This window comes from Pocillopora damicornis, chromosome 12 (genome assembly GCF_964200805.1).
Source record: "Pocillopora damicornis chromosome 12, jaPocDami1.2, whole genome shotgun sequence".
In the NCBI taxonomy this organism is placed as follows: Eukaryota; Metazoa; Cnidaria; class Anthozoa; order Scleractinia; family Pocilloporidae; genus Pocillopora; species Pocillopora damicornis.
The window spans coordinates 3,872,496-3,886,172 of NC_142681.1; the positions used below are offsets into that span (position 1 = coordinate 3,872,496).

A 13,677-nucleotide genomic window follows, 5' to 3' on the forward strand; every position below is an offset into this window, starting at 1 on the left:
AAAGGCTCGGACCTGAGAATCTTGATGTGGCGTTTAGTAACAATAATCTGGGTATGGTGTACGGTGACCTGCAACAGGCAAGCAAAGGACGGTTACGATAAGGCTTTGATCATTCTTCCACCCACGTCTTTTCATCACTTCGCTTTGGCTCGCGCTGAAGCTTGTTGTTTCAACTTTTTTGCCAGGAGAATGGTCGACATTGTCACGCAACAGACCACTGCATGTCCACAGGAAATAGCGTGAGCCGTTAAATTCTTTTTTTGTCGTCACGCATACTTAGATCACGCATACTTTGCCTAAAATGTTGTGGTTAGCTTTGAAAACCAGCTTTCACAAGCTTCGATGGTAATGTATCTGATAAGTTTTAATTATAAACGATTCAACACACATCTAAAATAGACTTTCAATAGACATACGTCATGTGGCTTGAAGGTGTTCCGCTTTCGATTTTCGACTCTGGATGATAAGTGACAGGAACTTTTATTCTTTGTTGTAGTGATAGTATTACAACTTTGCTGTACATCTCCGGAATATTTCGACATAGTAAGTACGATAAATATCATTGATTCACGTATATTACTGATATGACATTTCACAATTGTTTACACATCATTAAGCAAACTTTGCGGAAGCGATGAAGTTACAATAATAAGACTTAAACGTTGCAATGATGCTTATTCATTGATGTTCTGTTACTTCATTCTGTCTTGCTAAGTGTTTGAAATAAGTAGTTTAAAGTAAATTCCTTCTAAATTCCATCGATTAGCGTTGCCGTAAGATTATTTTGGCACATACTGGCAAATGTGCTTTAGCAGCTCTCATTGTTGCGGAAATTGAGAGTCAGTCTTGTAAGGCTTTATGTATCCCAAAAGCATTGTGAGTCATTGTGCATTGCAGTTTCCTCCAGATTCACCTTTCCTATCTGTTTCACTAAGAGCGTAAGACCACATATGCAAAGATTTAGCCATGAGCCTACGCATGGAAGAGAGAAATTCAAAGGAGCTTTCTAGCTGTTGTTCTATTTATAGCAAATAGTTGATGCCTGAATTCAGTCACGTTTGTTTATCGGATGTATTACCTATTTACGAAAGGCGCGGGCAGGAGAGATCCAAAGATAGATGATGGAAACTACACTGCTGGTTTGAATTTTTAATTAAAGGCTTTGAGTCATAGGCTTACTAAATTGTACAACATTCATCCGATTAGAACATTCTCGAACACAAAATCTAGCCCAGGGCGGATTCTATTATGTAAATTTGATTAACTTGTATACTTTTTGCCAAAGATTTCCGGTTGAGTCTATGTTTTTCGTTATTGTTGTCATTTTGTCTTGCGAAGTAAAACCCTCCATATTCCATTACAAAATGATAAAACTGAAACAACAATGTATTATTTATCTACTTATCTTCTGATAGCAAACGAGCGTTTATCTTCTTAAGTCAACCATGTCCGTGCATTTCCACTTGTGAAACCAGTGCCATAAATCATCAGTTAAATGCCCTTAACTGCCCCATCACTTTTTGTGCTTGTTGCAACCACTAGTAAAACGTACACAGAACGGCAGAGGCATTCTTGAACTTCTCCCATTTAAACTCTATGCCGGAGCTGATACTCGCAAAGCTAGATTGCACTTAGTTATCCCAATACTGCCCCCACTATGGCATAGTCACCGCGCAGCCACTGGGCATGACTGTTTGGCGCAAGCCCCATTTCTCTGGTGTCGGGTACCGGGTAAGCCTTTCACGAAAATGCATTTTTATCAGCATAATTTGGCTTAATAAGTATTTTATTTTTACATTTATTAACCGAAAAAAATTGCTGCATAATTTAGCATTTTCTGCCAATTTGATCCACATTTTTTTGTCGCCAGGGTCATAATTTTGCTAGATTTGGGTGTTTTGACTCTGGTACTTCTGAAGACGTTTAGTAAACTTCAATTCTCCAAGATCTGCACATATATTCCGTCTCTCCATTATATTTGTGACTTGGAAAAACGCTTAGCCAGTCAGCGGTTAGTTTGCATAGGTTCTACCCACTCCTTGCTTAAAAATCAACGCAAGAGAAAGGTCGCGAAGCAGAAAATAGGTAAGCCCCTGGGAGCGATATTAGGAACCACCGCTGGTAAATAATTCGAAAATGAAAGTCCCCTTAACGCAACCATCTTGTGCTGCAGCAGGGAGAGTGTTCTTGATACTTAAGTCATCGCTCAACGAGAAACAGGGATGTGCCCATGTCGACGACCTGCAAGCAAGTGTAATGTCGCAGCACAGTGAGCGATGAACGCATGCCATAAGTATAGAGTGTTCTCTCTATAGAGAGATATAAAAGTATAGAGTATTCCTCAAAGGACTAATTAATAGAGAGCTAACGTTGTGTAATATGATACCAGACACATTTGAGAAACATAAACAAGTGCTTTATGTGAAGGCATGAAATGAATCGAAAGATGTTTCCACTAAATTCAGTTGATGTAAAATTATTTTTTCCTTCAAAATAAAACAAAGACTTTTCAAACCAAAGGAGCATAAGTTAGCTGAGGTCGTTTGCAGGTTGCAACTGAAATGATTACGATTTATCACAATTTAGCCCGTCCTTCGACATGATCTGAACTCTACTCTACAGCCCTTTCCTTCCGACTGGGCTTTTTCAAACTCACTCTTGTACAGTCTCGCTACTTACAATTATATCAGCTCATCCATTGTTAAGTTTTCTTTTGCTTTGCCTTTAATTGTTTTTTTCGCAAAGGAACCCTTACAACTCCTAATGAGAAGTTAAGAAACAAACGTTTTATTCAGAGTGATGATTTTTATCAAAGGTTCAAGGTGAAAGGGGAGGGGTGAGTGAGGCAGTCGTTAGGTGTACCTGATCTCCCCATAATCACGAAAAACAACTTGTCATACCTCAAGTACGAGTGAGACTATAGTGAAGACCCAAATTCTGCAAAATCCAGCAATATGCCCTCAGTCAAATGTGCTTACGAATGTGGTACTCCGAGTTATACCATATAACAAGTCAACTTCGAGCTTAAGTCAAGTTCGAGTCACCAGTTTGAGCCAACTTAACTTTTTTCCCTTTTTATAAAATCATAGCGATAGAAAATACATGATTAATGTAGCTTTTAAAAAAGAAGAGCTAAACAAAAATCAAAGCCGTGCATTCAGTGAGTTGTTTACTCCGGTCAAATTTGTGTGAATTCCCGCATCATCCATTGTTACTTTAGCGGTGTTACCTTGTTACAGAATTGTCGCGAAGTTTGCGAAACGTTTCAAAGGCTGTTATTGTTCATCAAGACATATTAGAACACTAGTGAGAACCACAACTGACGCTCACTTCGAAGAAAATGGACTCGCGTTATTTTCAATGTCTTTTTTCATGCACTGATGCAACACAGAATACATCTTGCCTTATATATTCCACACATTATGTAACGACGTCTTGACAACTTTGGGATGCTTCGAAAACCTTGAAGAGTGAAGCCTGTATTTCACGAGTAAAACATGAAGAGTAGGACAAGATCATTCTGGTGAAACAAACGTCTTAGAGGAAAATTATGGGTATTCTTCACAATTTCGGCCAGTGAGGGGGAGAATCAGTTGATTTGTAGTGCTGTTTTTCAGTGGGAGCCCTGTGAATACAACAAAATGGCGGTAGAGTGCGAGAAATATTGAGAATTTTTTTCGTACTCCGAGTCAGTTGAGACAGTTTGTCGTTGAGGTGGGACTTGTGCCTAAGGCGTGTGTAGTTAAAAGGGGTGGAATCATTGAGGACAACTCGTAGATGCCTGGAAATTTTTACTTCTTTGATTGCAGCTATGAACCAGGGCAGGATTAACCCTCGCACACGGCTGCGAAAAAGCTTAAAAGTACGTGTTCTTGTATCCCTGGTGCATCATTTCGACAAAGAAAATTAAAACCTTAAATCCAAAAAGGGAAAAAATCAAGTTGACTCGAACTTGACTCGTGATATGGTATAACTCAGTAACTCCCGTTCTCTGGACTTAAGCCGCATATTAGGAGTGAGCATCACTGCTGTAAGTTTAACCGTAACAGTGACTCTCATTCTATAAAAGGCAAGAGTACTTAACGTATCTAGCTCAGTGTGGGACAAAACAACTCTAAGGGCATCTGAGCAATTTTTCTGCTCAGAAATGTTTAAAATTTCGTTTTCTTTCTTCAAAGAACAGTCACCGAACGTGACTGAAGAAATCGTTCGAAGTGAGTATGGCCTCTTCAGTGAAATACAGTGAAGATCAACTAAACTACTTCAGGATTTGTTACGTTACCACTGACATCTTGACCGAGGGACTGCGAGAAATCTTCAAACAAGAATGGGATAGTCGATACAAGGCCACGTTAGGAGAATGGAAAGATGATCCCAAAAATGGACTGGATTTCTGGAATGGCGAATCGCTACGGAATCAAAAGAAGCATGCACGTCTATTAACAACCATGACTAAAGGCAATAGAGCTGAGTGGGATTGCACCATGCTGTTTTATGCCATTCTTTTTTCCGATTGCATCCATAGTCTCAATCCAGTCGTCTGGTCAAATGTGGATAAACTCAGGCTGTTTCGAAACGAAGAGTTCGCTCATATCGCACGAGGTCACCTCTCAGACGTAGAGTTTCAAAATGCCATTAGCAAAGTGGAAAATGCATTTTTAGCTCTCAGTCTTCCTACTGTGAAAATTCAAGACGTAAAAACCCAAACGTGTTTTCCCACAGAGCAGTTGATACATGTTTTGAAGAAGGTGGACGACCTCAAGCAGGAAGTTAAGGAAAAAGTAAAAGAAGTTCAGGAAAAAGAGAAAGAAGTTCGGGAGAAAGACAAAAGTCTTCAAGAAAAAGAGAAAGCAATTCAGGAAAACAACAAGAAATTGCAGGAAAAAGGAAAGGAACTTCAGCAAAAAGAACAACAAAGGAAGACCCTTGAAGAACAGTTAAACAGCGAGGCTTTTTCATTTTGCATTCTTCCTCCTAAGCCTTCTCATAATGTCGCAAATCGAGATTCCGATGTATCTAAGATAATTGAACAGTTAAAAGCGCTGAAAAATTCCACGGGATTAAGTTACTTGTACTTATCTGGAAACCCTGAAAGTGGTAAATCGCAGATTGCCTCACTTGTAGCCAACAATTTCTTTGACGAGGTCAAAGGAAGTACATCGTTTGTAATGACACTAAATGCTGAAAACTCTAAAACACTTATGGAATCGTACGCCACTTTCGCTCGACATCTGAAGTGCCCAGAATACGCTGTTACTAACACACTTATCTCCAAAGATTTGAGTATTGATGAGAAGATCAGAAGTCTAAGGACACTGATCAGCACGAAAATCGAGCTGTACTCATCGTGGCTACTGATAGTTGATAACGTCACCAACATGTCTCATCTGGATGGTAATTTACCTGATCCAGGAAATGGGCAGTGCGCAAAGGGCCAGTTGTTGATAACAACACAGGACACCGCGTCTATCCCGCCGTCTGGCTCATTTATTCAACACATCCCAGTCAGCAAAGGTATGGAGCCTCATGAAGCCGGCTCTCTGTTGGAAATGCTTTCTGGTTTTAATGACCCAGAAATGGAAAAAGAGGTTGCTCGTGTATTAGACTACCAACCACTTGCCCTGGCAAGCGCTGCCACCTATGTGAGAGAAGTAAGAAACAACAAATTAACTCCCAATTTTAGCTGGGATGACTTTCTGAAAAAATTGGACCAAGGTAAGAGAAGTACAACAGAAGCCATGCTCGCTGGAAGTAACCCAAGTTACAAAAATTCCATGACTGTAGCTACAACACTTGCTGTAAAGAAGGCGATCGTAACGGATAAAGTTTTGGAGCACACTTTTCATTTGCTTTCTGTCTGTGCATCACACCCTTTGAGTCTAGAGATTGTTGTAAATTATCTTAAGAAAGTAAAAGAAGAGCGTAGAGATCCTGAGATACTTGCTACGAGAATTTGCAAATGTTCTTTGCTGTTATTTGAAGAAGATGACAGTGGCGTCTACATTCGAGTGCATCAGGTTGTTCATGACGTCATCAATACTGTTATGAAAACCTTGGCCAAAAACAAAGAGCTTGAAGCCATTGATGGGGCCATTCTGTCGTTCTGCCAAGTTATAGGTCATATCCTGGTTGAAGATGACTCGCATACTCTTATCAGAAGCAAGAAGATTGTTCCTCACTTAGTCACATTGAGTAAGATAATCGATGCTCTATTTTCTGAAGAGGGTATATCCGACGCTATTAAAGCCGGATCATCCACTCCTAGTGACTACCGAAACTATTTCAAAACCCTCGGTAAAACCTGCAAGGAACACTGTGAATTCCGATCAGCATTAATGTACTTCAACACAATGTTGCAATTAACTCAGTGTGACGGGGTGTTTGGTGACAAAGACGTTATAAACACATACGAATTAATAGGTAATGTGCACCGTTCCCTTGGTGACTTGCAGAAGGCAAAAGAATATCATAAACGTGCACTGGCCATTCATCTGAAAAGGCTCGGACCTGAACATGTCGATGTGGCAAGCAGTTACAATAATCTTGGTACTTTGCATCATGATCTTGGTGACCTGCAACAGGCAAAAGAATGTCATGATCGTGCACTGGCCATTCATCTGAAAAGGCTCGGACATGAACATGTCAATGTGGCAGTTTGTTACAATAATCTTGGTACTTTGCATCATGATCTTGGTGACCTGCAACAGGCAAAAAAAAGTCATGATCGTGCACTGGCCATTCGTCTGAAAAGGCTCGGACCTGAACATGTCGATGTGGCAAGCAGTTACAATAATCTTGGTACTTTGCATCATGATCTTGGTGACTTGCAACAGGCAAAAGAATGTCATGATCGTGCACTGACCATTCGTCTGAAAAGGCTCGGACCTGAACATGTCAATGTGGCAGTTTGTTACAATAGTCTTGGTTCTGTGTACCGTGTCCTTGGTGACTTGCAACAGGCAAAAGAATGTCATGATCGTGCACTGGCCATTCGTCTGAAAAGGCTTGGACCTGAACATGTCGATGTGGCAAACAGTTACAATAATCTTGGTACTTTGCATCATGATCTTGGTGACCTGCAACGGGCAAAAGAATTTCTTGGTCGTGCACTGGCCATTCGTCTGAAAAGGCTCGGACCTGAACATGTCGATGTGGCAGTTTATTACAATAATCTTGGTTCTGTGTACCGTGTCCTTGGTGACTTGCAACAGGCAAAAGAATGTCATGATCGTGCACTGGCCATTCGTCTGAAAAGGCTCGGACCTGAACATGTCGATGTGGCAGTTTGTTACAATAGTCTTGGTACTTTGCATCATGATCTAGGTGACCTGCAACAGGCAAAAGAATGTCATGATCGTGCACTGACCATTCGTCTGAAATGGCTCGGACCTGAACATGTCGATGTGGCAGTTTGTTACAATAGTCTTGGTTCTGTGTACCGTGTCCTTGGTGACCTGCAACAGGCAAAAGAATGTCATGATCGTGCACTGGCCATTTGTCTGAAAAGGCTCGGACCTGAACATGTCGATGTGGCAAGCAGTTACAATAATCTTGGTTCTGTGTACCATGTCCTTGGTGACTTGCAACAGGCAAAAGAATGTCATGATCGTGCACTGGCCATTCGTCTGAAAAGGCTCGGACCTGAACATGTCGATGTGGCAAGCAGTTACAATAATCTTGGTTCTGTGTACCATGTCCTTGGTGACTTGCAACAGGCAAAAGAATGTCATGATCGTGCACTGGCCATTCGTCTGAAAAGGCTCGGACCTGAACATGTCGATGTGGCAAGCAGTTACAATAATCTTGGTTCTGTGTACCGTGTCCTTGGTGAATTGCAACAGGCAAAAGAATGTCATGATCGTGCACTGGCCATTCGTCTGAAAAGGCTCGGACCTGAACATGTCGATGTGGCAGTTTGTTACAATAATCTTGGTTCTGTGTACCGTGTCCTTGGTGACTTGCAACAGGCAAAAGAATGTCATGATCGTGCACTGGCCATTCGTCTGAAAAAGCTTGGACCTGAACATATTGATGTGAGAGCCATGCAGAATAACTTACTGATAGTTCAACGGGAAAGGGAGATTAGACGGACGTCCACCATATTTCACAGAGTCGGTTGTATGATATTCTGAGTTAACTATGAATTTTGAATATAAACTCAAAGGTGTTTAAAATGATACTGATTTGCATTTCTCAAGCCGTTTGTCATTTTTTTGTGAATATTTATTTATCTTAGCGCAACGCGGCAAAAATAGATCAGGTGACTAATTATTTAAAAACCTAGAAGTTCGTTACGCAACTTACATTTCAAAAGTGTCACCACAGATCGCACTTCGAAGCTTACTAGCCGCATATGGAACACAAATTGTAAGTATAATATTTTTCCCGTCGCTTCAACCGAAATCGACATGTGTAATAACCTTCTTTGTCATATTAGTTTAATTTTTCAGTTGACTATACTACTACAAGTGCAAATAAATTCCATGTACGGTCATGTACGCAAAAATCAGTTAGTGGTGAAATCTTCAACATAAAGTAGCCCTTCAGTCACAGGAGCGAATCAGATACTTCTAAGTCATAACATCAATTTTTCCAAGAAAACTTGATTTGTTGGAGAATTAGATACCCTGGAAAAAAGGAGAATTCCACAATTGCCAAAACTAAGAGGAAGTGCTTCAAACTGTTTTACCTCATCCGTTTCGTCAGATATCTTATATTTCGTTAGGACAGTTTTTAAATTTTGCACAATGAATGAAAGTAGAAATCGTCGAAATAGTTTGTAAACCCTTTTGTGTATATCGGTCTTCCTTTAAAACACTTGTCCCCTTCTCAGTTATTCTGTAATATACAAGGGCAAGTCTTGAAGGTTTAACTGATCCAAATTTTTCTGAAAGAGGAGAGGGCATTTATCATGAAATTGTCCTAAATCATTTACTAAAAGAAAAGGTTTGAAAGTGGTTACAATTACATCGGGAATGCCAACGTGAATTGGGAGAAACAAAAGTAATTATTAGTTGCAAGAGAATATTCTCTTGTGCGATTTTCGAAGACAATCCGGTCTGATTGTCGAAGAAAATCCAGTTTTACTATACTCCTTTCTGCGATTGGCCAAGAAACTAGCGTCACCTCCTCAACCAATCAGATGAAAACAAAAGTCAAGTTGCTCGTGTTTTCCCGTGACTCAGTCCTCGTGTTTCTTCAAGTTAATTCCCGTTTTTACTGGGATACCTGTGGTAGCCCAGTCATAAAATGCCTTTGGTTTTTTTGTCTTTTTTTTTTCCTCCACCACAAAATGGAAAAATGGCGCAATAGTACCCGTGGTCATTGGGCCCTCAACACCATGACATCTAACCGTGATCCAATGAGGTATTCACATGCTGATCATGCGTGTTATCTTGATGATGGTTGACGTTGTCATGCACAGACAGGGCCGGGTCACATGACGAATCACGAGATTTTTGCTTATAAAACTCTTTTGTCAGTCGTTATGTATTTCAACGTATTTGGATTGCGATCTCCTGGAGCATTATGGCGCAAACGCTCAAAATACTTACAGACGCATATACAAGTCGTATTATTCGCGGCTAATCCACACTAAAAGATGTTATTGAGCGGTAATTTTGGAACGGATTGAGACGCGAACGCTTGAAAGCCACGAAAGCCTTGAATGCCTTGTATGCCAAGTATGCCAATGTCTTAGTTGAAAAACGTTCACTTGTTGTAAAAAACAAAATCTGAAATCTGAAACCAAACTGCATATACTCTATGTAATCCATTGAACAACACTACTACCGTGAGACTGAAGAACATAACTATAATGGATGCAAACTGCTTGCGAAGAAAGACGCCATGTTGGATTCACTTGATGGCAAGGAACGTAGCTACGATAACAGTACGAATGGTATTAATTTCACGATCAGAAAGGTGAATCTTATGTTTGTTTTCATTGTAGTTGTATGGATATTCTTTTTTAATAAATACGTGATCCAAAACCCCGTGTTTTTTGTTTACGCAATTGTCTTGTCACAGGCAGCCCAAGCTCACATCTCGAGAAAGAGCCAACGATTAATTCATGAACGCGTCACGCGTTGTGTCTCGGTGTTAGGACCGTTGGAAATTTGAACACGTTATAAGGAATAGTATAGGGAACGAAGTATGGTCGATTTACAACGATAAATATTTCGAAATATGAACATTTTTCTCGTAAAATCAATAAAACTTACTCATACCGTGTGTATCCGTTGTAGTTTCTGGCGATTTCTGCCGTTTTAGGCTCGCTTTACCATCACTGTTATTCACGACATCTAATTTCATTACGTTGGTCTGTACAGACATCACACCAACCAACTCGTGCGCAAAGTAAGAAGACTATATTGAAGGCTTGAAACAATATTGCGATCGATTTTCATCAAGAAATCGGCCAGGAATATTCTACAATAGTGCAAATAATCCTGAAGGCTGATCGCAGAAAAGCGATTGCGTGACGCTCGGTAAGCTGAAAGATGACATGCTATTATATACCAGACGTAAAAGCTCTTCAGATTCTTAGTCTGCATTTTGTACCCACTCTGCAGTCTGCAGTCTATATTTTGTATCCGGTCTGCAGTCTGCTGTCTGCATTTTGTACTAACAGGTATCCGTGGCACCAATACAGTTTATTTTTGGTTACATTTATTCGCAACACAACACACATAATCTACCATAAAATACCTGTGAGTGAGGTAATTCGACATTTTCGTTCTTTCCCGTATTAATATTCTTCTCTCCTTTTGTAAGAATGTAGACATCACTCACAATGTTTCAAGTAATCCACCCACCCTACAAAAAAATAACTCTTGCATGCATAGCATGCCTATTTTTTGAAATAGGTGTATGCCCTTGGCCAGACTTGAGCGCACTATTTCAGTATACTAGTCCGACACCCGTATTATCACTACACTTGATTCCAAGGATCCAGTACCGTCCGGGTATCCGAGTTACCCTACTCACAGGGTCTAGTTTGGTTTTTTTTAGCCCTTGCGATTACTAGCGTAACAAAAATGCAGGAAATGTAAACACGTGAATAAACGTATAAGTTGTAATTGTACATATTAATTTCATATATTTAAAGATCCTGAGTGGAATTGATGAGTGCTGTGAAAAGTTTTTGAAATGAGTAGACTGTGCCGATGCTTTTTTTGTATCTGAGATCAAACTATTTCATGAAAAGTTTTTGTTACTTTTCCTTTAAGAAAATTCAAACTATTATCGTAAATAGATCAGCTGGTGAAAAAAGAATGTAAACTTTCCATGAATATGAAATAAAAATTATTCGTTTTTCCTTCGACAACTAATTGCCAAGGAATGGTGACAACTTATTCCACACTGCAGGATAAAAAGCCGATTATTGCCGGAAAATTAATTAGTAGTAGTTATACCAATGCAGCAAATGCAAGGGGCTAGGGGAAACACAAAAACCTCAGTAATTTAATTGGAAACTTTTATGATCTCAGTAACCGTGAATTTATGACGATTGTGAAGTCTCTGCTTAACTGAAATCGCATTGACATTCGCGGTCTTTTTCCATGACTAAAATTAATCAAGTCTGCTTACAGAAAATTTGTGATGCCTGGAGGATAATCTAAACAAACCGGTGTTATTACATCTTTGTTAAATGAGACGGCAGGAAATAAATTTTGAAAGTGTAACAATTGTCTGTAGGAAAAGCAAGCCGACGACTTTGCGATATGCGTTGAAAATATTTAATCATTTACCTTAATCTGTGCAAACGACTGATTAAAAAATTTTTCGGCCTCCGGATGTTTCTTTTAAAGATCTTTAGGTTTCGAATGTATTTTTTTGCTAAAAATATATTCCATTCCCTTGAAATGTCCTGAATTTTTTTCCTAGTTTCTACAATTTTTGGCAAGAAGCTTTCCCTTGCTGTAAAATGTAAATTTTGAAGGAGTAAGACCACAGATTCAGTACCTACCTCTACCTACCCCATTACTTGTGCGCGAGTCTTAGTTCGATACGAGAGAATATGAACATGGTAAAGCAAGAGGGTGGTAAATGGTCTTTATGTATCGCGTAAAAAGGCCAAAAAAGGGCAAGTTAAAGTGAGATTTGAAGTTATTCCTTTTAAGTTCGTGATGGGGAAATACTGCTTAAAGTACACTTGACGCGCGAATTCCCTTCCCCCTCTTCCCCCACCCTCGTTGCAAAACATTGAAACGCTCAAAAGAGCTACTCTGCTGATTAGGAGGCTTCAACGATGGTTTCTCAGACGCGACTGGAGAACAGAACCTATAGGCCAAACGTAGAGCTTTGCCGAGACCGTGTACAGTATCGGCTGATAGAGGAAGTATTTGAGATCTCTACCAACACTGAGTGACTACGGGAAAAACTGAAGATGTTGAAGTGAAAGCAAGCAGTGTTTTTATTGACAGAGACCATTGTAAGGAGTTGCACAAACAGGTCAATCATGTACCTCATTGAAAGGGCTATTTTAGGAGATATACTTCCACAATTCCAGGATATTGAGATTGATCATGTTTTGCAAATGTTTTCATCTTGAGTGCACTAACTCACTTTACGATTTTTATTCGGGGATTGTCGATCCTTTTATTTTCGTTTATTTTTCTTTACTGACAAGAAGGGTCGACTTTATGAAAATAAAGCCGACTTTTCCTGTCAGTAGAGGGCTATTGTGTTTATATGATAAACAGAATAATGCATGGCTGCTTGTAGATATGAAATTTCTCTTCTCGTGTTCAACTCGACATCTCGACATCTCACTCGTTCGACTTAACCCTTTAACCTCTAAGACTGAGCAACATCTGATTTCTCCTCACAATATCACCCCTGAATCAAACATTAAGAACATGAGAATAAAGGAGATGATCACCGACTAAAGAATCTCTTGATTATTGAACAAATTCTCCTCGTCAGAACCTTAGGAAATGTCTAGGGTGAGGTATGGAGAATATGCATACTGATGTTAGGGAGTAAAGGGTTAAACACTCGAAGAGAAATTTCATATCTACACGCACCCATGTATTATTCTCTGAGTATCAAATTGCTAATTAGACAAAGTTTCTGTGAGTGCTCTAACGGTTTTTTAATTTAATTATTATTATCATTTCATGAGAATCTTCTAAAAATGGAACTGTCTGAGCCATACTTTTTTAGGTTGTTGTTATTTTTGCGAATTTTTCTTTTTTTTTCCGCTGGAAACCTGACATCATTGACCACTGAACAGAAATCTCAGCTGAAAAAAATTGTAATTCTGAGAAGTGATTTAGTTTTACCTTGTTAAATACAGGTTGATTTCAAGGGCTAATTTTATTGTAAATACAATGACATTATGTTACTGCAGAAACTGTTAAACAATCAAACACCACCTTTCATTTTTGTACTGTTCTCTGTCGTTTCTCAGCTCTTCTTCCTTCAGTGAATGTCGATAATGTGTGGACTTCAACTTATTTTATTTTCTTATCACATCAGTTGTTTATGGGAAAAACTTTTGGCTACCTTCCGTCATAACTCATGTAGAGATACTGTGGGGTTGTATACATGTTTATGCTTGACGAAGGTAGAACACGGCGAAGGTGTATATATCGGTTGTTATGGCTACTGCAGCTGTAATCGCCAACCTAAAGTGATTAATTTTCCAAAATGAACGTAATTCCGCACAAT

General features: G+C 39.5%; 1 protein-coding gene across 2 annotated transcripts; it reads left to right on the forward strand.

The window, feature by feature from the left end:
• Positions 1-397: 397 nt before the first annotated feature.
• LOC149036131 (uncharacterized) lies at positions 398-8,506 on the forward strand. Of its 2 annotated transcripts, XR_016181862.1 has the most exons (3): positions 398-543; positions 4,179-8,367; positions 8,451-8,506. XR_016181862.1 is itself a non-coding variant. In XM_089190115.1 (2 exons), exon 2 carries the CDS (start codon positions 4,221-4,223, stop codon positions 8,130-8,132), a length of 3,912 nt encoding a protein of 1,303 aa, XP_089046241.1. In that variant the 5' UTR covers positions 398-543; positions 4,179-4,220; the 3' UTR covers positions 8,133-8,506. The 2 variants fall into 2 exon arrangements, 1 of the variants encoding a protein (XP_089046241.1); XM_089190115.1 differs by having other exon boundaries at positions 4,179-8,506.
• The last annotated feature ends 5,171 nt before the right edge of the window (positions 8,507-13,677 follow it).

Bases quoted from the DNA above. Each gene is read 5' to 3' on its own strand.
- LOC149036131 (XM_089190115.1), top strand. From the start codon at position 4,221: ATGGCCTCTTCAGTGAAATACAGTGAAGATCAACTAAACTACTTCAGG.